Raw genomic sequence first — 24,371 nt, forward strand, 5'->3', positions numbered from 1 at the left:
AAAAATTTGAATCCTTAAACCCCATGGGGTAATTTTGTCATCCATATATTTCATAAAGTACCACTTATTCCAAAAGAGTCTGGATTTTCTCTCCAGCATCCTTTGTAATCTGACAAAAAAATGGTCCATCGATAACCCCCCACTGATTTTGTTTTGTGACCTATGAATATCAGTCATTAACCCACTAAAAGCTTCCCCACAATAATTAGCCATAATTACAAAACAGAAAATAAAAAAAAGAAAGAATGAGAAAGTGAAAAAAAAAAAAAAAGATTTTTGAAACCATACATAAATCATTAAATGTATACTTAGCACATGCATGGACGTCGTCCAATCAATATCAAAAGAAAAAAATACTTTGATTATATATATATAGAGACTTTGATAAATGTCCACCAATGGTGATAGGTGAATAAACACCCAAGAATCAGAAAGAATACGTTTTGTGGACAAGTATCAGTAGTCACAGGCACCTCACCCCAATGATAAGAAAAAATGAGAAGGGGGGGAAAAAAAGGGGGTAACCAAAAGGACCCCGGGGCTTTTGAACGGTGCAAATAGATAATCAGACAAAATTTGATTATAAAATTAGAAAATATAATTTATTACACAAATAATTAATATGCCATAAATACGATAAATTTGAAATACATCTCGATTAAATACGTGATATCAAGACGAAGCATTGTTTAAGTCAGCTCTACATGTTTCACTCCGACGAGTTTCTTCAGGAGCTTTCAGACATACAATGCTAAATATCAAAAGAAAAAACAAGACATATAATTAAATGACTGTTGAAAACAATCATTTATATATCAATACATTTTGGTAAATAATGTCAAAAAAGGGGGAAAAGAAAAATATTGATCATGAATACATCAGTTATTGTAGATAATGCATGCTCAAGGATCTCAACTACATATAAACAGGGGCCAAAAGTAAAAACAATAATATTTACTTACCAAAAAGGTAAAACAGAAAAAGACAGCAGACCATATAGGAAGGAACCAGAGTCCTCAGGGAAAACAGAATAGTTCAGGAGAACCACAGCAGGATTTTAAGCCATTAATAGAATTAATCTGAAAAATCAGGAAAGCACATGTGGAAACACATATGCAAACTACTCTCAGTTGTATTATGCAACAGTGGGTAAAGAGAATATACACTCCAAAAACTTGTTATAATGAACAATATATGTAATATATATACCTGTCAATAGTAAGCAAAAATGCCTATTGTCAGTAGAAACAGTCTAATGTTTGCCATAGATATGGATTGAAAGAGGATAAAGGGGAGGGAAGACACTCTCACAGCCCCTCAAATAACCTGATCAAAAAGCGGCATCCGCTCTGTTAAGAAAAAAGGGGAGAAATAAAAAAGTATATTATAAGTAAATAGGGATAGTTCAGTGCCAAAAAATGCACAGAACAAACAAATCCCTAATGCTCACAGTGTGTAAGTGTGTTTTTCTTTTTCTTTTTCTTTTTCTTTTTATTGAAATCCAAAAATCACTTAGGATATTTCCAGATGCAATAATCACTGTATGTTTATCATACTGTAACTTCTTATGCAATTATGTATGGATTGTCTCTCCAAATAAAACTTTGTGTTTAATGATTGTTGGATCTGCTTGCTCATGGATCTCATAAAACAGATTGCTATTTACAAATATTAATTAAGAACACTATGTCAAAACACCTTGCTTTTTCTACTTTCAAGTAGTAACACTATATCATACTGTTTTATTATTTATATTTATTTTTATTTTCATTGTATTACTTCTATTCATAATGACGGCACACCAAGGAATGTTTTTCCCTTATGCCTCTGGGCGCAGGATGGATTCAGGAGAGCCATACGGACACGTAGGGAGCTGCAGGGGTTAAGAGGGTTTATCACTCCCCTTTCATTATTGTTTCCCCTCAGGTCCCTTTCTTTTAGACCATTTACGCCAGCACATCCATTCCCAGCTTGAGTTTTGTGTGTTTTTTCAGCGCTGCTGCGCTGTCTATTCCATTTGCCTTCCAGCTATCTTGTACTGGAAACCTTTCCAGCCTCCAAAATGGCGCCGATCGTTTTTGGACCGCCCACAGAGACCTTTTCCTTGGTCTCATGTGTGCTGTCATTACTTTTGGCTACATTGGGATCAGCTGAGCTTGTCAGCTGGGTGGATTATTTTCCTTCTGCTGACGCCCAGGTCATGTGTCTGCACTGCGGCGCTCTGATTGGTCAATCATCGCCGTGGTGGCAGATTTAAAGCCTAAGCGCTGTGTTAGGTGCTCCAGCTGAGACCAGACCTAATTAATGCAAGGAAAGGCTGCTGTATGCACAGCTATCTAGGTGGCTCTGCCTTTTCATCTTTGGACTTTGTCCTAATCAGGTATTTACCTTACAAGCTTTTTGGCTTTGTGCTTACACACTGTGAGCATTAGGGATTTGTTTGTTCTGTGCATTTTTTGGCACTGAACTATCCCTATTTACTTATAATATACTTTTTTTATTTCTCCCCTTTTTTCTTAACAGAGCGGATGCCGCTTTTTGATCAGGTTATTTGAGGGGCTGTGAGAGTGTCTTCCCTCCCCTTTATCCTCTTTCAATCCATATCTATGGCAAACATTAGACTGTTTCTACTGACAATAGGCATTTTTGCTTACTATTGACAGGTATATATATTACATATATTGTTCATTATAACAAGTTTTTGGAGTGTATATTCTCTTTACCCACTGTTGCATAATACAACTGAGAGTAGTTTGCATATGTGTTTCCACATGTGCTTTCCTGATTTTTCAGATTAATTCTATTAATGGCTTAAAATCCTGCTGTGGTTCTCCTGAACTATTCTGTTTTCCCTGAGGACTCTGGTTCCTTCCTATATGGTCTGCTGTCTTTTTCTGTTTTACCTTTTTGGTAAGTAAATATTATTGTTTTTACTTTTGGCCCCTGTTTATATGTAGTTGAGATCCTTGAGCATGCATTATCTACAATAACTGATGTATTCATGATCAATATTTTTCTTTTCCCCCTTTTTTGACATTTACCAAAATGTATTGATATATAAATGATTGTTTTCAACAGTCATTTAATTATATGTCTTGTTTTTTCTTTTGATATTTAGCATTGTATGTCTGAAAGCTCCTGAAGAAACTCGTCGGAGTGAAACATGTAGAGCTGACTTAAACAATGCTTCGTCTTGATATCACGTATTTAATCGAGATGTATTTCAAATTTATCGTATTTATGGCATATTAATTATTTGTGTAATAAATTATATTTTCTAATTTTATAATCAAATTTTGTCTGATTATCTATTTGCACCGTTCAAAAGCCCCGGGGTCCTTTTGGTTACCCCCTTTTTTTCCCCCCCTTCTCATTTTTTCTTATCATTGGGGTGAGGTGCCTGTGACTACTGATACTTGTCCACAAAACGTATTCTTTCTGATTCTTGGGTGTTTATTCACCTATCACCATTGGTGGACATTTATCAAAGTCTCTATATATATAATCAAAGTATTTTTTTCTTTTGATATTGATTGGACGACGTCCATGCATGTGCTAAGTATACATTTAATGATTTATGTATGGTTTCAAAAATCTTTTTTTTTTTTCACTTTCTCATTCTTTCTTTTTTTTATTTTCTGTTTTGTAATTATGGCTAATTATTGTGGGGAAGCTTTTAGTGGGTTAATGACTGATATTCATAGGTCACAAAACAAAATCAGTGGGGGGTTATCGATGGACCATTTTTTTGTCAGATTACAAAGGATGCTGGAGAGAAAATCCAGACTCTTTTGGAATAAGTGGTACTTTATGAAATATATGGATGACAAAATTACCCCATGGGGTTTAAGGATTCAAATTTTTCCAACAATCTCCAATGTAGACCAAGAGTTTAAAACTGAATGGGAGACAAATCTTCAAATTTGTTCCTTTAAAATGATGACACTTCTATGTCAGAGATACACTTTGGATTTGGACTCCCTGGATAGGGAAATAGAGAAACTACATAGTGAGAACAAAAGCATCACAGATGATGAGATTTTCTCTGAAAGAGAAGTCACGCTAAAAGGTAACTTGGAAACTTATGTTTCAGTACTTTTAAAAAATAAAGAACAAAAATTTACCAGAGACAAGTTGTCCTACGACAACTCTCAAGCATACAACTGGGGCTCAGCCTCCAAGTACCGTAAACGGAAGGGGGATAAACCCAAATCCAAACGTCCTGATATTCCGAGTGATATTACTGGCTCTGACTCCTCTTTATCCTCCACTATTTCTATTTCGACAACAGATCAAATACCGAATGTGAAAACTCACGGCTTTTTCCAACCAAAATCAAACAGAGGAAACATGAGAGGTAACTCCTCGAGATCATCAACAAGGACCACGGTCAACACGCGAGCACAAGCTGCGAAAGCATCTTCAGCAAACGCATTGACTTTATCGGAACCAGCGAGTGGTATGGTCAATAATATGTTCAGTGCATTAAAAACTCCTACGGTAGGCACCTCTCAAAGCAACTCCACAGAGTTGGATTTTCGTCCTGCACGGGCTCTCACCCAGCCAGTGACGGACGACAAAAAATGACTTCTAAATCATCAGATATTGTTCAAACCACCTTGGGGGGTTTCCAAATAGTAAATTTATCCTCAACCCATCTATCCACTGAACAAATTGATGTTTTAAACCTAGGTCTGACATTTTGTCCTGTACAGAATACGGATACCTTTGATTTAATTAAGGATATACATTTATTTTCTCGTAGATTAATGTTAAAAGTACTCTTTGACAAACCCAAACCGTCAGTTGCATCAACCAATTTTGAAAACCCCATCTGGGAAGAAATGACTCTAAAAGATATCAAAGCTCTTGAGGAGCTTACAGAACTTTGGGAGGAGGGAGGCATCGATGAGACCGACCTAATGGAGGCGGTTCTCCTTGATGCATCCACCCTCCCTGCTTCTCTATCCGATGCCTTGGTAACAACACATGTCCCAACTTCCAAACCTAGGGACTACAAATCAAAGTCCAAAATGTTCCCTACATTGCAAGGAAACCCCAGTATATGGGCTTTCACAAATCAGGTAACAAAGGAAATCAGTAGAACAAAATGGTCCCATATGCCCCACTCGAATTTATCGGAGACACAAAAATCTGCTCTCAGCTCCTTACAGACCAATGACACAATTGTCATAAAGCCTTCTGACAAAGGCGGCAATATTGTCATTCAAGATAAATCAAGCTATAAATTGATGGTATATAAAATCTTAAACAACAAAGAATGGTATAAAAAAGTAAGTGAGACACATCTTAGAAATACCATATTGCGATACCAAAACCTAATCAATTCAGCTTATCATCAGGGCCTCATTGTGAAATCTACATGGGAATTTTTGAATGTGATGCATCCTAGGACACCGACGCTGTATGCGTTGCCCAAAATTCACAAAAATTCGACTAATCCACCGGGCAGACCGATTGTTTCGGGTAACGGATCCCTAACTGAAAAAGCCAGTCAACTCATCGACGAGTATCTTCGTCCTTGGGTTGAAAATCTGGCTTCGCATTTACAGGATACTACCGATCTTCTGAAAACATTGGATGGGATTAATATCCCCAAGGATTCGTGGCTGGTAGCCTTGGACGTGGAGGCCCTCTACAACTCCATCCCCCATTCATTGGGGTTGAGGGTTGTAGAGGGCTTCATCTTGGAAAATTCTGAAGCCTCCCCGGCATACAATAAATTCATTTTGGATTTGTTGGACTTTATCTTATCCAATAATATTTTTCTTTTTGATGGCTCCCACTACCTCCAAGTACAAGGCGTAGCTATGGGGACTAAGTGCGCCCCTTCCTACGCAAACTTGTACTTGGGGGGGTGGGAGCAGAATTTGCTACGCACGGATGATGTGCATTCATTTTTTGAGCACATCCCCCTGTGGCGTCGTTTTATAGACGATGTTTTTTTCATTTGGACGGGCCCCAAGGTTGATCTTTTATCCTTCTTGAAAAGTTTGGAGAGCAATGAATATAATCTTAAGTTTACCTCTGAGATGAGCCAATTGTCTATAACGTTTTTAGACATTCAGATTTCAATAGACAATGTAGGAATGATTGAGACATCCTTATTCCGTAAACCATTGGCAGGCAATGCACTTTTGCATGCCTCTAGCTCACATCCGAGATCTCTTATCTCTAATATTCCTTATGGACAATATTTGCGACTACGTCGCAATTGTAGTACTGAATCTAACTTTGAGCATGAGGCAAAGTTATTGCAAACCAGATTCCAAGAGAGAGGATATAGCAAAAAGGGCCTTAAAAAGGCATACCTCAGGGCAAAGCAAAACAAAAGAAGTTCCTTGCTCCATGACCAAAAAACTTCCAAACCCGATCCGGGCATACGATTGATCACACGCTTTTCTGGCCACCACCAGAAGGTGCGTTCCATCCTTCAGAAATATTGGTGTCTTTTACTCAGCGATGAAGCTGTGTCTAGACATTTACAGGACTATCCACAGATTACCTTTAGGAAATCTAGATCGCTGCGGGACCGGCTGGTCCGCAGCCATTTTTCCTTAGGTAACACACGCCTGTGTGGACCCAGGGGCTCTAGACCATGCCACAAATGCCCATTTTGTTGCTACATTCACGCTTCCACCACCGTGAATCTTCCAAATGGACAAATATTGAAACCAACTTTCTCCGTAACATGCCAATCTATTGGCATAGTATATTTGATGCAATGCGAATGTGGGGCTTTTTACGTGGGAAAAACCAAGCGTCCATTTTTTCATAGGATCAGGGACCATGTTACCTTGATTGCTAAGAAAAAGATGGAAACCCCGATAAGCCGCCACTCAGGCATTCACCACCAATTTAACAGTCATAAAATGAAATTCTCTGCCTTGGAATACATCACCCCCGGTGAGAGAGGGGGCGACTATGATAAAATACTGCTCCAAAGGGAGGTAAAGTGGATTTACTCCTTGTCCGCTTTGATTGCTCCAGGGTTAAATGAAGCTTTGAGCTTCAAGCCTTTCTTATAGGGCTGTCTTTCATTTTCACTTCTATTATATCATTATTGTTAAAATTCATAATTCATATATCACATATATATATATGTTTCTGTTTTCATAGCAATATTTATCAACATCATTGTATATTGATACTCATATGTATCTTCTATAAAATTTCATTTTCTTTTTCTTTTTATTTTTCATCTACTTAATAATTACAATTAATTCCTTTTTCTTTATTTTATTTTTATTTTTATTTTTATTTTATTTTATTTTCATTTTATTTATTTTGTTTTTTGTTTTCTGTTTTTCTTTTTCTTTTTCTTTTTCTTTTTATTGAAATCCAAAAATCACTTAGGATATTTCCAGATGCAATAATCACTGTATGTTTATCATACTGTAACTTCTTATGCAATTATGTATGGATTGTCTCTCCAAATAAAACTTTGTGTTTAATGATTGTTGGATCTGCTTGCTCATGGATCTCATAAAACAGATTGCTATTTACAAATATTAATTAAGAACACTATGTCAAAACACCTTGCTTTTTCTACTTTCAAGTAGTAACACTATATCATACTGTTTTATTATTTATATTTATTTTTATTTTCATTGTATTACTTCTATTCATAATGACGGCACACCAAGGAATGTTTTTCCCTTATGCCTCTGGGCGCAGGATGGATTCAGGAGAGCCATACGGACACGTAGGGAGCTGCAGGGGTTAAGAGGGTTTATCACTCCCCTTTCATTATTGTTTCCCCTCAGGTCCCTTTCTTTTAGACCATTTACGCCAGCACATCCATTCCCAGCTTGAGTTTTGTGTGTTTTTTCAGCGCTGCTGCGCTGTCTATTCCATTTGCCTTCCAGCTATCTTGTACTGGAAACCTTTCCAGCCTCCAAAATGGCGCCGATCGTTTTTGGACCGCCCACAGAGACCTTTTCCTTGGTCTCATGTGTGCTGTCATTACTTTTGGCTACATTGGGATCAGCTGAGCTTGTCAGCTGGGTGGATTATTTTCCTTCTGCTGACGCCCAGGTCATGTGTCTGCACTGCGGCGCTCTGATTGGTCAATCATCGCCGTGGTGGCAGATTTAAAGCCTAAGCGCTGTGTTAGGTGCTCCAGCTGAGACCAGACCTAATTAATGCAAGGAAAGGCTGCTGTATGCACAGCTATCTAGGTGGCTCTGCCTTTTCATCTTTGGACTTTGTCCTAATCAGGTATTTACCTTACAAGCTTTTTGGCTTTGTGCTTACACACTGTGAGCATTAGGGATTTGTTTGTTCTGTGCATTTTTTGGCACTGAACTATCCCTATTTACTTATAATATACTTTTTTATTTCTCCCCTTTTTTCTTAACAGAGCGGATGCCGCTTTTTGATCAGGTTATTTGAGGGGCTGTGAGAGTGTCTTCCCTCCCCTTTATCCTCTTTCAATCCATATCTATGGCAAACATTAGACTGTTTCTACTGACAATAGGCATTTTTGCTTACTATTGACAGGTATATATATTACATATATTGTTCATTATAACAAGTTTTTGGAGTGTATATTCTCTTTACCCACTGTTGCATAATACAACTGAGAGTAGTTTGCATATGTGTTTCCACATGTGCTTTCCTGATTTTTCAGATTAATTCTATTAATGGCTTAAAATCCTGCTGTGGTTCTCCTGAACTATTCTGTTTTCCCTGAGGACTCTGGTTCCTTCCTATATGGTCTGCTGTCTTTTTCTGTTTTACCTTTTTGGTAAGTAAATATTATTGTTTTTACTTTTGGCCCCTGTTTATATGTAGTTGAGATCCTTGAGCATGCATTATCTACAATAACTGATGTATTCATGATCAATATTTTTCTTTTCCCCCTTTTTTGACATTATTTACCAAAATGTATTGATATATAAATGATTGTTTTCAACAGTCATTTAATTATATGTCTTGTTTTTTCTTTTGATATTTAGCATTGTATGTCTGAAAGCTCCTGAAGAAACTCGTCGGAGTGAAACATGTAGAGCTGACTTAAACAATGCTTCGTCTTGATATCACGTATTTAATCGAGATGTATTTCAAATTTATCGTATTTATGGCATATTAATTATTTGTGTAATTATATTTTCTAATTTTATAATCAAATTTTGTCTGATTATCTATTTGCACCGTTCAAAAGCCCCGGGGTCCTTTTGGTTACCCCCTTTTTTTCCCCCCCTTCTCAAGAAGCTAGACAGGTTCATATCCCGCTCAAGGGATCCGATGGCCTGCGGAACCGATGCGCTGGTTTGCCCTTGGCATCAGTTCAAACTTCTTTATGTATTTCCCCCGCTCCAGTTACTACCCCGCCTGCTGCGCAGGATCAGGGTGGAGCACATACCAGTCATCCTGGTAGCTCCAGCATGGCCCAGAAGGGCATGGTATTCACTAATCCTGAAGATGGTAGTGGGAGACCCTTGGACTCTTCCTCTACGGCCAGACCTGCTATCGCAAGGTCCGATCCTCCACCCTGCCTTACGGCATCTAAATTTGACGGCCTGGAAGCTGAATCCCTGATTCTCAGGGGTAGAGGTCTGTCTCAGAAAGTAATCTCTACCCTAATCAGAGCCAGGAAACCGGTCTCTAGGGTGATTTATTACAGGGTCTGGAAGGCCTATGTAGGCTGGTGTGAGTCCAAGCGATGGCTTTCTCGCAAGTTTACCATCGATAGAGTATTACGTTTTCTCCAGCTAGGAGTGGATAAAGGACTGGCATTAAGCACAATCAAGGGACAGATTTCAGCTTTGTCAGTGTGGTTTCAGCGGCCGCTGGCCACCCACTCGCTAGTTAAGACCTTCCTTCAAGGGGTCTTACGTATTAATCCTCCAGTTAAATCCCCGCTTTGTCCGTGGGATTTAAATCTTGTTCTGTCAAGTTTACAGAAACAACCTTTTGAGCCGTTGGCTGAAATTCCTTTGGTTTTACTGACAAGGAAGTTAGTATTTTTGGTCGCCATAGTTTCCGCCAGAAGAGTATCGGAACTGGCAGCCTTATCCTGTAAGGAACCATATCTTATTTTACATAAGGACAAGGTCGTTCTCCGCCCTCATCCTTCCTTCCTACCAAAGGTTATATCCAGTTTTCATCTAAACCAGGATTTGGTATTACCATCCTTCTTTCCTAAACCTACTTCCAGAAAGGAAGGGTTGCTGCATACCTTGGATATTGTCAGGGCCATGAAGGCCTATCTTAAAGCTACAGAGAAGATCCGGAAAACAGATGTGTTGTTCATTTTATCGGATGGGCCCAAGAAGGGGCAGGCAGCTGCAAAATCCACCATCTCAAGGTGGATTAAACAGTTAATCACTCAGGCCTACGGCTTGAAGGGGTTGCCTCCTCCGTTATCATTAAAGGCTCATTCTACTAGGGCCATGGGCGCCTCCTGGGCAGCACACCACCAGATCTCTATGGCTCAAGTTTGCAAGGCGGCAACCTGGTCTTCTGTCCACACGTTTACAAAATTCTACCAGTTGGACGTAAGAAGGAATACTGATACAGCCTTTGGGCAGGCAGTGCTGCAGGCTGCAGTTTGAGACCCTCGGATTCCGGGGGCTCCCTTTTGAGTTAAATTTAAAATTTAAAATTATTTTTTCTCAACTAAGTTGGATTTATTATGATTTGAGTATATCTCTAAATTAAATCCTTTTGTCTTTGGAAGATGTTCTCCCTCCCCTCATTGTAAGCATTGCTTTGGGACATCCCACATAGTAATGAATATGCCGCTCTGTGTCCCGTGATGTACGATAAAGAAAAAGAGATTTTTAATACAGCTTACCTGTAAAATCTTTTTCTTGGAGTACATCACGGGACACAGAGCTCCCACCCCTCTTATGGGGACCATTTTGGGAGGCATACTGCTTGCTACAAAACTGAGGTACTCCTCCTATGGGAGGGGGTTATATAGGGAGGGGCATTTCCTGTTTGAGATTGCCAGTGTCCATCACCTGAAGGTACTCCATATAACCCACATAGTAATGAATATGCCGCTCTGTGTCCCGTGATGTACTCCAAGAAAAAGATTTTTACAGGTAAGCTGTATTAAAAATCTCTTTTTCTTCCCCCGACTTCCTGGTAGTGAATCCCGCGGGACTGGGCGTTCCTATTCGAGACTAAGTGATTGACGTATGACAAAAGCTTGTCCCCTGACGCAAAAGGCGCGTCACTAGTTTCCGAAAAAAGCAGAGCATTATGCGCCGGGGGGGGGGGGCAAGCTTTTGTCATACGTCAATCATTTGTCTCGAATAGGAACACCCAGTCCCGCGGGATTCACTACCCGGAAGCCGGGGGAAGAAATACCTATACTACGGCATGTAAACCGAAAAAAATTAAAAAAACAGCATACTGTACATGTGGGCAGTATGCTGGATTGAATGGTAAATACTTGTTTATAGGGTGAACCTCCACTTTAAGCCCTGTACACACGGCCGGGAATTCCGGCAGGAAAAAAACGTTGGTTTTCCTGACGGGATTCCTGGCAAGCTTGCCTTGCAAAGCCGTGTATACAGACGACCACTCAAAAGAACCGCCATTCTTTTGAATGGAAAGAACGTGGTGATGTCATTGACTACGATGAGCCGGCGTCTCGTCACATTTGATTCCGTCGCCGCCGTCTTGCTACACCCCACACTAACTTTGTATGCTACCGCGCATGTGTCGAAGTGTTATCGAGCATGCACGGTTTTTCTATACTCAGGTAAAAATACAGACGACTGGTTTCCTCGGCAGGAAACACTCTGCCGGGAATGCCGAAGGGAAAATAGAGAGCAGGGTTCTCTATTTTCCCGTTGTGATTCCCGGCTGTTTTCCTGATGGGAAAACTGCTAGGGAGCATACACACGGCCGGGATTCCCGAGCCAAATGCTCTCCTGGCGGTTTTCCTGACGGGAAAACCGGTCCTGTGTGTACGAGGCTTAAGTCTTAGGCGCTCAAGAGCATGGCTATGTTTTTTGAGACTTCTGGTGTCATCTGTTTGCCAAGGCTATAGGGGTCGGGGCCTAAACATATGTGTAGTGAGGGGGGCAAGCTTGTCTAGGAAGGATGACAGTGAGCCGGTTGGGGCAGGACAGGGCTGAGATTTTGTACAGTATATCCTGCAGCCATTCTAACAGCAGATTTCCAGTCCTGTTTGTGCAGGATGCTTTGATGGAGAGAGGATGGATGCAATTGAGGACACCCAATTTAACCACTTCCATACCAGGCACTTACGCACCTTCCCGCCCAGGCCAATTTTCAGCTTTCAGCACTGTCGCACTTTGAATGGCAATTGCACGGTCATGCTACACTGTACCCAAACAAAATTGGCGTCCTTTTTCCCCACAAATAGAGCTTTCTTTTGGTGGTATTTGATCACCTCTGCGATTTTTTTTTTTTTTGCGCAACAACTAAAAAAAGACTGAAATTTTTTTAAAAAAATTACGTTTTTATTTTTTTCTGTTAATTTTTTTGTAAATAAGTACGTTTTCTCTTTCAATTATGGGCACTGATATAGCGGCACTGATGGGCACAGATGAGATGGCACTGATGGACATCGATGAGGTGGCACTGATTGGCGGCGCTGGTATGCGACACTGATGGGCACACATAGGCGGCACTGATGGGCACTCATGGGCGGCACTCATGGGCGGCACTGATGGGCACTCATGGGCGGCACTGATGGGCACTCATGGGCGGCACTGATGGGCACTCATGGGCAGCACTGATGGGCACTCATAGGCGGCACAGATGGGCACTCATGGGCGGCACTTATGGGTGGCACTGATGGATACTTATGGGTGGCACAGATGGGCACTGATAGGTGAGCACTGGGCATGGATGGGCACTGTGGGGTGGCACTGATGGACACTGTGGGGTGGCACTGATAGACACTGTGGGGTGGCACTGATGGACACTGTGGGGCGGCACTGATTTACCCATGTTGGCATCTTATTTATTTTTTAATGCTTTTTTTCCCCCCCCAGACTTTTTTTTTGCCCCCCCCCTTTTTTTTTTGCCCCTCCCTGGTGGTCCAGTGTGGCAATCCGAGGGGGGGCTGCGCTGATAAACAATCAGCTCAAACCCCCCCTGTCAGGAGAGCCGCCGATCGGCTCTCCTCTACTCGCGTCTGTCAGACACAAGTGAGGAAGAGCCATCAACGGCTCTTCCTGTTTACATCGTGATCAGCCGTGATTGGACACGGCTGATCACGTGGTAAAGAGCCTCCGTGAGAGACTCTTTACCTTGATCGGTGTTGCGGGGTGTCAGACTGCAACAACGATCGCCGCGATGCGCGCCCCCGATGACGTCCAGTCAGGATTCTACAACCACTTTGCCGACGTCAATATGTCATTGGCGGGCGGCAAGTGGTTAAAACTGTAGTTCTTTTTTTAAAAAGCTGGCCTGCATGTGCCATGATTAAGGCCTGATGGCCGAAACGCATTGGCTTTTTGACTGTTGTTCACCTGCATTAATAAAACAATGTTTTAGCCGACTTCCATGGCACCAGCCTTTCTCCCTTTTTGCATGGTCTGCATATTCGATCTTTCTATACATCATTGTAACACAACTGCAGTAACTAATATGTAATGGTTATGCTTTTCTTCTATTATCAGGCATTGCTCGACTCTTTTACTTTTCTGAAGAGAACCTCCATTTTGTGAAAGCCATAAATGAAACCGTAAGAAATGTTTTGTTTTAAAATGGGATATAACCCACTACTGATACAAATACTAATACAGATATTTTTTTTAAGAAAGAATATTGTTGTAAATTAATGTTCAGTTACCCTTCGTCCCTGTTAAAACATCTGGCTAGCTTTTGGACCAGCCTTTCTCAACCTGGTAAACATGGAGGCACCCTTGATCAGGGCCGTCTTTAATGTTGATTGGACCATGGGCAAAACAAATCTTGTGCCCCCCCCCCCATGCACGTTTGCTCTCCACCTGCTCTAAGACATACAGGGCCAGATTCACGAAAAATTACGGCGGCGTAACGTATGTCCTTTACGTTACTCCGCCGCAAGTTTTCATCGTAAGTGCTTGATTCACAAAGCACTTGCATGTAAACTTGCGGCGGCGTAGCGTAAAGCCGTCCGGCGCAAGCCCGCCTAATTCAAATGGGGCAGGGACCATTGAAATTAGGCGCGTTCCCGCGCCGGACGTACTGCTCAGTTTTGAAATTTCCCGCCGTGCTTTGCGCGAAATGACGTCGCCCCGACGTAATGTTTTGAACGGCGACGTGCGTAACGTACTTTCGTATTCCCGGACGACTTCCGCAAAAATTTGAAATTCGACGCGGGAACGACGGCCATACTTTAACATGGGCTGTCTATTGTTACACCACTTAAATAGCAGCCGTAACTTTGCGACGCGAAAAGCCGACTAGCGACGACGTAAGAGAATGCGACGAACGCGCGTACCTTCGTGGATCGCCGTAAACAGCTGATTAGCATACCCGACGCAGAAAATGACGCAATCTCCACCCAGCGGCCGCCGAAGTATTGCATCCTAAGATCCGAAGGCGTACGAAGCCGTACGCCTGTCGGATCTTATCCAAATGCCGTTGTATCTTTGTTTGTGAATTACAAATAAAGATACAACGCTGCAAATTTGAAAATACGCCGGAGTATCGGCAGATACTCCGACGTACTTATTCTGTGATTCTGGCCCCCTATAAATATCAGCTAGACTTAAAATCAGTTTACTGTATCAGATCAGGCAGTGATTGCGATTGGTTGCCAGAGGTTACAGCATATCATAACCACTTACTGATTGGTAGCTAGAGGTTACAGCACACATTGCGGCTCACTGATTAGTTGCTAGAGGTTACAGCACATGATTACTTCTTGTTTGGTTGCTAGAGATTACTGTACAGTAATACTGCTCACTGATTGGTTGCTAGAGGTTACAGCACATCACCTCTTCACTGCAGAGGGGCATGATATACATATGAAAGACGCCAACCTCAGCTATTTGCATATGAATGCTTCCGCTATTTACATATGAATGCTCCTGTTATTAACATATGAATGGTGGTTATTTACATGTAAATACAGGGTCTGCAGGAGAGTCATCTGTACACAACAATAGGGCTGAGCTGGGCAGCATTAGTAGCAGCACTTCACACTGAGATATCAGGACACAGCAAAGGACTAAAACTTCAAGGGACAAGGGAATTTAAACTGGGATAGTTGGCAAGTATGAGGCAGCTGCTTTGGGCCCCACAACAATGACAGGGCCCAGGGCAGCTTCCCCTTTTGTTAATAGGAAGGAACGTTTGTAGTCAGTAGGAAGAATCCCCCTTTACAAATACCTGAAAAGATCATTGGTTACTTATCTGAGATAAAAAAAAGGAAGGTTGCTCAAAGCCCAAGGAACCCTTAACAACCTCTGGAGGAACCTCGGTTGAGAAAGTCCGTTTTAGTGGGGTGGGATTCGGCTCTACATCAGGGAGAATTGAAAACCTAGACATACTCAAGCTGAGGGCAAAGCTGCATTCTCCAAATATTGTGTAGAGAGGGTCCACCAAAGGGCGAGAATATGTTCTGTATGTGCCCTGTGTCCAGGCCCGGATTTCCCACAAGGCCACTGAGGCCAGGCCTTGGGGCGGCAGGGTGCCAAGGGGCGGCAGTGGCAGATTCCCCCGACGCCCGGAACATACAGTTAAGGGCAGTAAGTTATGGGGGAATCCGCTCGCTTGTTAACATGTGACTGCGGCAATGTCGCCGAAATCACTTGTAAAATGTGTGCTCCCGTCCGTCCTCCCCTCACCCCACATACCTCTCTCTGCTGGCTCTGTCTTCAGGACGCTGTCCTCCCCCCGGCCACCGAGTCTGTCTCCTGTCCCTGCTGCCGATGTACACAGTGAGAGGGGAGAGCTGTGCTCTTCCCATCTCAGCTGTGACAGGAGTTCTAGCACAGTGCTAGGACTCCTGTTTTGGAGGTGACAGGGTCAATAAAGAGAACATGTCACCTCCAATTGCTATCACACAGGGAATTGTTTTCTCCTGTGTGATAGCAAAAAAGTTAAGTGAAAAAAAATAAAAAAAAATAATAAGAAATAATAATTAAATTAATAAAATAAAAAAGTCATTAAAAAGTAAAGAATAAGAAAAATAATAAGAAAATTATACAAAAACAAAAAAAAGTAAGCGACAAGCTACAAATAAATAAAAGTAAAAAAAGTGATAAGAAAGTAAAAAAAAAAAAGAAAAAAAATATTTGAACTAACCATGCCGCCCCTGCCACCCGGTTGCCATTCTCCGCTGATTTGAGGGGGGGGTTCGGTTGGCGGGGAGGGGGGTGCATTGTGGAACCTGGCCTTGGAGCGGCAGGGAGAGCAAATCCGGCCCTGCCTGTGTCCTTCATTATATTGCACGGCTGTTATGGGTGGGGTTTTATTTGGTACTGAATGCTCTTTTTTTCTTCAAAATGTAAAGCGGTTTTAGTCCTGTAGAAATGATATTACTAATAGTTTGATTAATGTTTTTAACAGGAAGATATAAGCAAGCGCACAGTATGTATTACATTTAAGCTGTCCCATGGAGGTGACTATGCTGGAGTTCTTTTGGAAGGTGTGTACTTTCTAATAATGAATTAATTAATTGTATGTTGCGTTATAATGGTGCCAACTACATTAGTTATTTATATTCAATTACAAGTAAAGTTCACCTTCTCTGCACTAATTAAATTCCTTCATTCAGTTACTAAAGCTGGTCATAGAGGGTGAGATTTTATATAGTTTCATAGTAGGTGAGGTTGAAAAAAAGACACAGGTCCAACCTATGTGTGTGATTGTATGTCAGTATTTCCTTGTATATCCCTGTATGTTGTGGTCGTTCAGGTGCTTATCTAATCGTTTCTTGAAACCATCGATGCCCCCCGATGAGACCACCGCCTGTGGAAGGGAATTCCACATCTTTCGCTTCTCTTGCATTAACCACTTAAGGACCGGCTCCTGCACATATACGTCGGCAGAATGGCACGGCTGGGCACATGTACGCACAGGTATGTCCTTTACTAGTACCTAGCCGTTGTTCGCGGGCGCGCGCCCGCGGCGCGCTCCCGTGACCCGATCCGAAGCTCCGGAACCGCGGGTCCCGCGGACACGATCGCCGCTGGAGTGCGGCGAACGGTCCCCGGAGCGGAAGAACGGGGAGAGCCGTATGTAAACACGGCTTCCTCGTGCTTCACTGTGGCGGCTGCATCGATCGAGTGATCCCTTTTATAGGGAGACTCTATCGATGACGTCACTCCTACAGCCACACCCCCTACAGTTGTAAACACACACTAGGTGAACCCTAACTCCTACAGCGCCCCCTGTGGTTAACTCCCAAACTGCAACTGTCATTTTCACAATAAACAATGCCATTTAAATTAGGCATGTGCAAAAGGGAAAATTTTGTTTCGTTTCGTTTCGTTTTAATTCGTTATTTAATTAATTTCGTTAAGTTAGGTTTGTTACATGTGTTAAATTCGTTTTCGGAACTCGTTCGTTTTCGACCGAATTTAGAAAAATCCGGTCGAATTCGAAAATTCTCTCTTCGAATATAATTTCGAAATTCGATCGGAATTCGAAAAAAAAAAAAAATCGAATTCCAAATCGAAAACCCGCGGACGAAATTCGATCGGAATTCCAAAAAAAAAAAAAAAAAAAAAAAAAAATTCCAAATCGAAAACCCGCGGACGAAATTCGATCGGAATTCCAAAAAAAAAAAAATTTTTTTTTTTTTTTTCGAAATTCCAAATCGAAAACCCGCGGACAAAATTCGATCGGAATTCGAATTCCGATCGAATTTCGTCCGCAGGTTTTCGATTCGGAATCGAAAACGTTTGTTCGGATTCGGTAAATTCATTAATATTGCAATTCGGGAATTCGTATGCATCCGAATGTCCGAATAATGAAAAATTCGTCCGAATTTCGATTCGGAACGAAACGAAATGCACATGCCTAATTTAAATGCATTTTTTGCTGTGAAAATGACAATGGTCCCAAAAATGTGTCAAAATTGTCCGAAGTGTCCTCCATAATGTCGCAGTCACGAAAAAAAATCGCTGATCGCCGCCATTAGTAGTAAAAAAAAAAAATTATTATAAAACTATCCCCTATTTTGTATACGTATCGGCCTAAACTGAGGAAAAAAAAAATGTATATATGTTTTTGGGGGATATTTATTATAGCAAAAAGTAAAAAATATTGCATTTTTTTCAAAATCGTCGCTCTATTTTTGTTTATAGCGCAAAAAATAAAAACCGCAGAGGTGATCAAATACCACCAAAAGAAAGCTCTATTTGTGGGAAAAAATGACGCCAATTTTGTTTGGGAGCCACGTCGCACGACCGGGCAATTGTCTGTTAAATCGACTCAGTGCCGAATTGTAAAAACCCCTTGGGTCATTTAGCAGCATATTGGTCCGGTTCTTAAGTGGTTAAAGGACCCTCTACGTAGTTTAACCACCTCAATACCGGGCACTTTCACCCCCTTCCTGCTCATGCCATTTTTCAGCTTTCAGCGCTGTCACACATTGAATGACAGTTGTGCGGTCATGCAACGTTGTACCCAAATTCAATTTTGATCATTTTTTTCCCCCCACAAATAGAGCTTTCTTTTGGTGGTATTTGATCACCTCTGCGGTTTAATTTTTGTTGCACTAAAAACAAAAAAACTGACAATTTTGAAAAAAACACTCCTTATATTACTTTTTGCTATGATAAATATCCCAATTAAAAAAAAAAATGGCCCGGATTCACAGACAGCGGCGCACATTTATGCCGCCGTATCATATCTCCTTTACGCTACGCCGACGCAGCGCAGAGAGGCAAGCATGGAATTCACAAAGCACTTCCTCCCAAAACTGCGCTGGGTTTCCTAGTCGTAAGCCGGCGTAGGTGGAAGTGGGCGTGAGCCATGCAAATGATGGGCCGAGCGCCAGACAGATACGTATAACGAACGGCGCATGCGCCGTCCCGTGAATGTATCTCAGTGCGCATGCTCACAATCACGTCGGAACAACTGCCTAAGATACGTCGGATCACTGCCTACGGCGTGAACGTAACCTGCGCCTAGTCATATTCACGTCCAACGTAAAATACGCGGGCTTGTGTTCCCTGGTGCAGCCCTTTGCATGGATGCTGCTGAGTTACACCTCCTTTATGGGGCATAACACTACGCCGTACGTACAACTTACGCGCACCAGTCGTAGCCTGCGTCGGGCGCAAGTACGATCGTGAATCGGCGTATCTCCCTCATTTGCATATTTGAATAGAAAATCAATGGGAGCGCCACATGCGTCCAGCGTAAATATGCGCCCACTCTACGCCGGCCTAGGCAAGTTACGTCGGTGGAATGAAGCCTGTTTTTAGTCGTATCTTAGTTTTGTGGGCACGGCGCACAGATACGACGACGCATATTTGCACTCACGCGGCGTATCTCGAGATACGTCGGCGCAAGTGCTTTGTGAATTCGGGCCAATGTATTTCCTTAGTTTAGGCCGATTATGTATTCTTTTACATATTTTTGGTAAACAATTGCAATAAGCGTATATTAATTGGATTGCGCAACTACAAAATAGGTTATTGATTTATGGCATTTCTTTTCTTTTTTTTTTACTAGTAATGGTGGCGATCTGTGATTTTTATCAGGAGTGCCATGTTGCGGCGGACATATCGGACACTTTTGACACTATTTTGGGACCATTGGCATTTATACAACAAACAGTGTTATAAAAATGCACTGATTACTGTATAAATGTCACTGGCAAGGAAGGGGTTAACACTAGGGGACGATCAAGGGGTTAAATATGTTACCTAGGGAGTGATTCTAACTGTAGGGGGAGGGGACTCACACGGGGAGGAGACCGATCAGTGTTCTTCTGTACTGGGAACACACCATCGGTCTCCTCTCACCTGATAGGACGTGGATCTGTGTTTTTACACACACAGATTCACGTCCCTGCTCTGTGATGAGCAATAGTGGGTGCCCGGCAGGCATCGCTCCCGAGCACGTGCATCGGGTCCCGAGTGATGCGGTGCTCGCGCGCTCTCTACGTCCTATGACGGCCGCCTGGAGGGACAAAGGGTTCCTGCGGCTGTCATATTACAATGGTGCGGTAGGGAAGTGGTTAAATGCCTTCATACAATTACTAAAGCTGGTCATAGATGGTGGGATTTTCTTTCCTGTAAGCACGGTTACAGTAAAGAAAATAGCTTGATTCCCCTGGAATACCTCCCATGGAGCAATTGTGTTCCACCAGCAGGGGAGCTTAGGCAGCCATCCCTGCTGCGAGAACACACAGTGATTATTGCTAGCAACTATAGCTGCTAGCAAGAGTCGCATGAAAAATACAACATGCTGGTTGTACCCAAGTCGATTTGATGGATCAATTTGGGTCAAATTAACCATGACTATAATTTGTTAGAGGGAACTGCCAAGATTCCAACTGTCTATGACTGGCTTAACAGTTAAGCCTAGTATATAGGGGCCAAATATCAGCCGGTTCAATAGAAATCAGCCGACATTCGGCCCATAAAAAATATATATAATCTATTTGTATGAAAAAAAGGACATACATTTGATTTGGGTACAGCAATGCACAATTGTCAGTTAACTGCTTGCCGACCAGCGCACAATGATATATGTCGGCACAATGGCACGGCTGCGCAAATGGGCATACAGGTACGTCCCCTTTAAATTGCGACATAGTGCGCCGCGACCATGCCCGTGGGACCCGCGGACTCTGTGTCCTGTGATCGTGCCACAGAGCGACAGAACAGGGAGATGCAAACAAGGCATTTCCAAGGTTCTGCCTAGTGACAGGACAGGGATCTACTGCTCCCTGTCATCTGGTGATCAATGTTAGTGGTAGTCCATCCCCCACAGTTAGAATCACTCCCTAGGACACTCTTAAAGTGGAGGTTCCCTTAAAAATAAACTTTTAAGATTAGATTGATGCTCACTTTGTCAAGGGGAATCGGCTAGTTTTTTTTTTTAAAACGAAGCAGTACTTACCGTTTTAGAGAGCGATGTTCTCCGCCGCTTCCGGGTATGGGCTGCGGGACTGGGCGTTCCTTCTTGATTGACAGGCTTCCGACGGTCGCATCTATCACGTCCCGATTTTCCGAAAGTAGCCGAACGTCGGTGCGCAGGCGCCGTATAGAGCCGCACCGACCTTCGGCTTCTTTCGGCTACTCGTGACGCGATGTATGCGACCGTCGGAAGCCTGTCGGAAGACTGTCAATCAAGAAGGAACGCCCAGTCCCGAAGACCATACCCGGAAGCGGCGGAGAAGATCGCTCTCTAAAACGGTAAGTACTGCTTCGTTTTTAAAAAAAACTAGCCGATTCCCCTTTACAAAATGAGCCTCAATCTAATGTTAAAAGTTTATTTTTAGGGGAACCTCCACTTTAACCCCTTGATCACCCCTTAGTGTTTAGCCCCTTCCTTGCCAGTGTCATTTACACAGTAATCAGTGCATTTTTATAGCACTGATCACTGTATAAATGACAAATGTCCCAAAATAGTGTCAGAAGTGTCCGATGTGTCCGCCATAATGTCGCAGTCATGATAAAAATCGCCGATCGCTGCCATAATAAATAAAACTAATAAAAATAAAAAAAGAATTAAAAAATGCTATAAATCTATCCCCTATTTGTAGATGCTATAACTTTTGCGCAAACCAATCAATATACGCTTATTGCGATTTTGGTAAAAAAAATAAAAACAAATATGTAGAAGAATACATATCGGCCTAAACTGAGGGAAAAAAATGTTTTTTATATATTTTGGGGGATATCTATTATAGCAAAAATTAAAAAATATTGTTTTTTTTTCAAAATTGTCGCTCTATTTTTGTTTATAGCGCAAAAAATAAAAAGCACAGAGGTGATCAAATACCACCAAAAGAAAGCTCTATTTGTGGAGAAAAAAAAGGACATCAATTTTGTTTGGGTGCAACGTCGCACGACCGTGCAATTGTCAGTTAAAGCGACGCAGTGCCGAATCGCAAAAACTGCTCTTGCCAGGAAGGGGGTAAATTCTTCCGGGGCTGAAGTGGTTAAAGTAACGCAGTGCCGTATCGCAAAATATGTCCTGGCCATGAAGGAGGGGGGGTAAACCTTCCGGAGCTAAAGTGGTTAATCAAAGCAATGTCATTATTTTATGCAGAGTTTTTTTTGTTTAATTTACATCTTATGCCGCGTACACACGACCATTTTTCATGACAAAAAAAATGCAATTTTATAAATTGGTCGTGAAAAACGGTCGTGTACGAAATTTAGAACCTGCTCTATTTTTTGTCGTCGTTTTTCAAATCGTTTTTTTTCACGTCGTGAAAAACGGTCGTGTGTGCGCTTTAACGAGGGAGGAAAACACGCACATGCTCAGAAGCAAGTTATGAGACGCTATTGGAATGGAACTTCCCCTTTATAGTGCCGTTGTACGTGTTGTACGTCACCGCGCTTTGGTCAAGCATTTTTTTTCACGAATGTGTTTATGCAAGGCAGGCTTGAGAGGAATCACGACAAATCACGTCGAGAAAAACTTAGTTTTTTTGCATGACATACATAACGGTCGTGTGTACGCGGCATTAGAAAAGTATAATTGTGGGAACTGTAATAATGTCTGCAATTTATAAACTAAACAACCCCCTCTGTCTAGCATAACTTTGATTTGTGATCATCGGTTGTCTTTTATGTAATGTTGGTTTGAACAGTTTTCTCTCAAAACCAATCTATATTGCAGGTTCCGGGGAATGTTGGTTGGAAGTGTACAAGCTCCCCAAGGATTCCTGGCTAAAGGAACTGGATCATGCCCATACCACTATGCCGAGCACACCTATAATAAGCACTGAGGTGGGCCCTCTAACACACATAATTGAAATGCTTTTTCTAAATGGCAATAATTACCGTATTTATCTGCGTATACTGCGCACTTTTTTGCCCTGAAAATCAGGGCAAAATCGTGGGTGCGCGATATACACCGATACCCGCGCCGAGTTTGAATACTGCGCCGGCATATACCGAGCGCAGTACACGTGTATAGTCAGGCAGGCTCGGCTCCTCTCGCGCTCACGTCCTGGACGTACAGGACGTGAGCGCGAGAGTAGCCGAGCCTGCCCGACTATACACGAGTGTACTGCGCTCGGTATATGCCGGCGCAGTATTCAAACTCGGCACAGGAAAGCGGGGATCGAGCGGGGAGGACGCCGCAGAAGGACGCCGGACCCGACGAAGAGGACACCCGAAGCCGCAGACGGACGCCGGACCCGACGATGGACGCCGCACAAGACACCAAAACTGTAAGTACAAAATTTTTTTTTCCACAGGAATGTCAGCTCCACTTTAGGGGTGCGCGCTATACGCCGGAGCGCGCAATACCCCGATAAATACGGTACCATAATTGATATTTTTCTTATGGGGGGAGAGTGCTAAGCTGAATTACCTTTGTTTATGCTTTTCATGGACTCTAGAAGTGACATTGCCCCATCAGAGGACCAAGAAAGAAAGGGGGTACCAAAAATTGGTAAACCCAAGGTTGGACTTTTGAGGCACAGTAAACAATAGAGAATATTCAGAAAAAATTACAAAATGTATTTAGAAAAATACATGGTACATAAAAAGCCTATAGAAAAAGTAAAAAAAAAACATATTACTATATTGAAATACAGGATATACAGTGAGCCCTTGTGCATCAACATGTTTTTTCTGTTAAGCTTCATCAGGACACATTCAAGGTTCGTTGGTGGCAAGAAAGAAAGCGGGTCTCGATATCTTGTGGGAAAATAACAGCCTTGTTCATAGGATTATATCCGTTATATTATAAAGTTATATCCGAAAGGTTAAATCCAGTGATGTGTTGTGGAGTGGTCATAAGGGCCAGTGGCTCATATATTCCATATAGAGGATATCCTCACACAGTTTTATTCCAACAAAAAAGGAGGGGGAAAAACCCAAGCAGGCGAAGGGGGAAGGAGATGAGTATGGACAGGCGACCGGAGTAAGGGCTAATGTCCTATCAGGCCTCGTACACACGATAGGTTAACCAGAGGACAACGGTCTGATGGACTGTTTTCATTGGTCAAAACCGATCGTGTGTGGGCCCCATAGGCAGGGCTGTCTTAATGAGAGGGCACACCTGGGCACTGCCCAGGGGCCCCAGCTGCACAGGGCCCCTGTTTTTTCCCCCCCAAAGCAGCTGGTCCTTGAGCCCACGCTGCCCCGAAATTGGAGGCCCTCATGATGGCACTGAGAGTGATAGATACACAGGGGAGGCCGTCTGCCCCCTTGTCCACCATTCAAAGCTCAGGTGTGGAAAATTCTTGTCCGAGTCTGGATCCAGGGGAATGGGCCCCACTA

General features: G+C 42.4%; 1 protein-coding gene across 1 annotated transcript in view; it reads left to right on the forward strand.

Annotated features, from left to right (window-relative positions):
* The window catches only part of WDR93 (WD repeat domain 93), a 130,267-nt gene that overhangs the window by 27,235 nt on the left and 78,661 nt on the right, over window positions 1-24,371 (forward strand). Inside the window, exons 4-6 of the mRNA XM_040342418.1 lie at window positions 13,635-13,699; window positions 16,516-16,594; window positions 22,759-22,868. Of these exons, the coding sequence (XP_040198352.1) occupies window positions 13,635-13,699; window positions 16,516-16,594; window positions 22,759-22,868 (254 nt within the window). The remainder of the gene's footprint in view (window positions 1-13,634; window positions 13,700-16,515; window positions 16,595-22,758; window positions 22,869-24,371) is intronic.

This window comes from Rana temporaria, chromosome 3 (assembly GCF_905171775.1).
Source record: "Rana temporaria chromosome 3, aRanTem1.1, whole genome shotgun sequence".
NCBI lineage: Eukaryota > Metazoa > Chordata > Amphibia > Anura > Ranidae > Rana > Rana temporaria.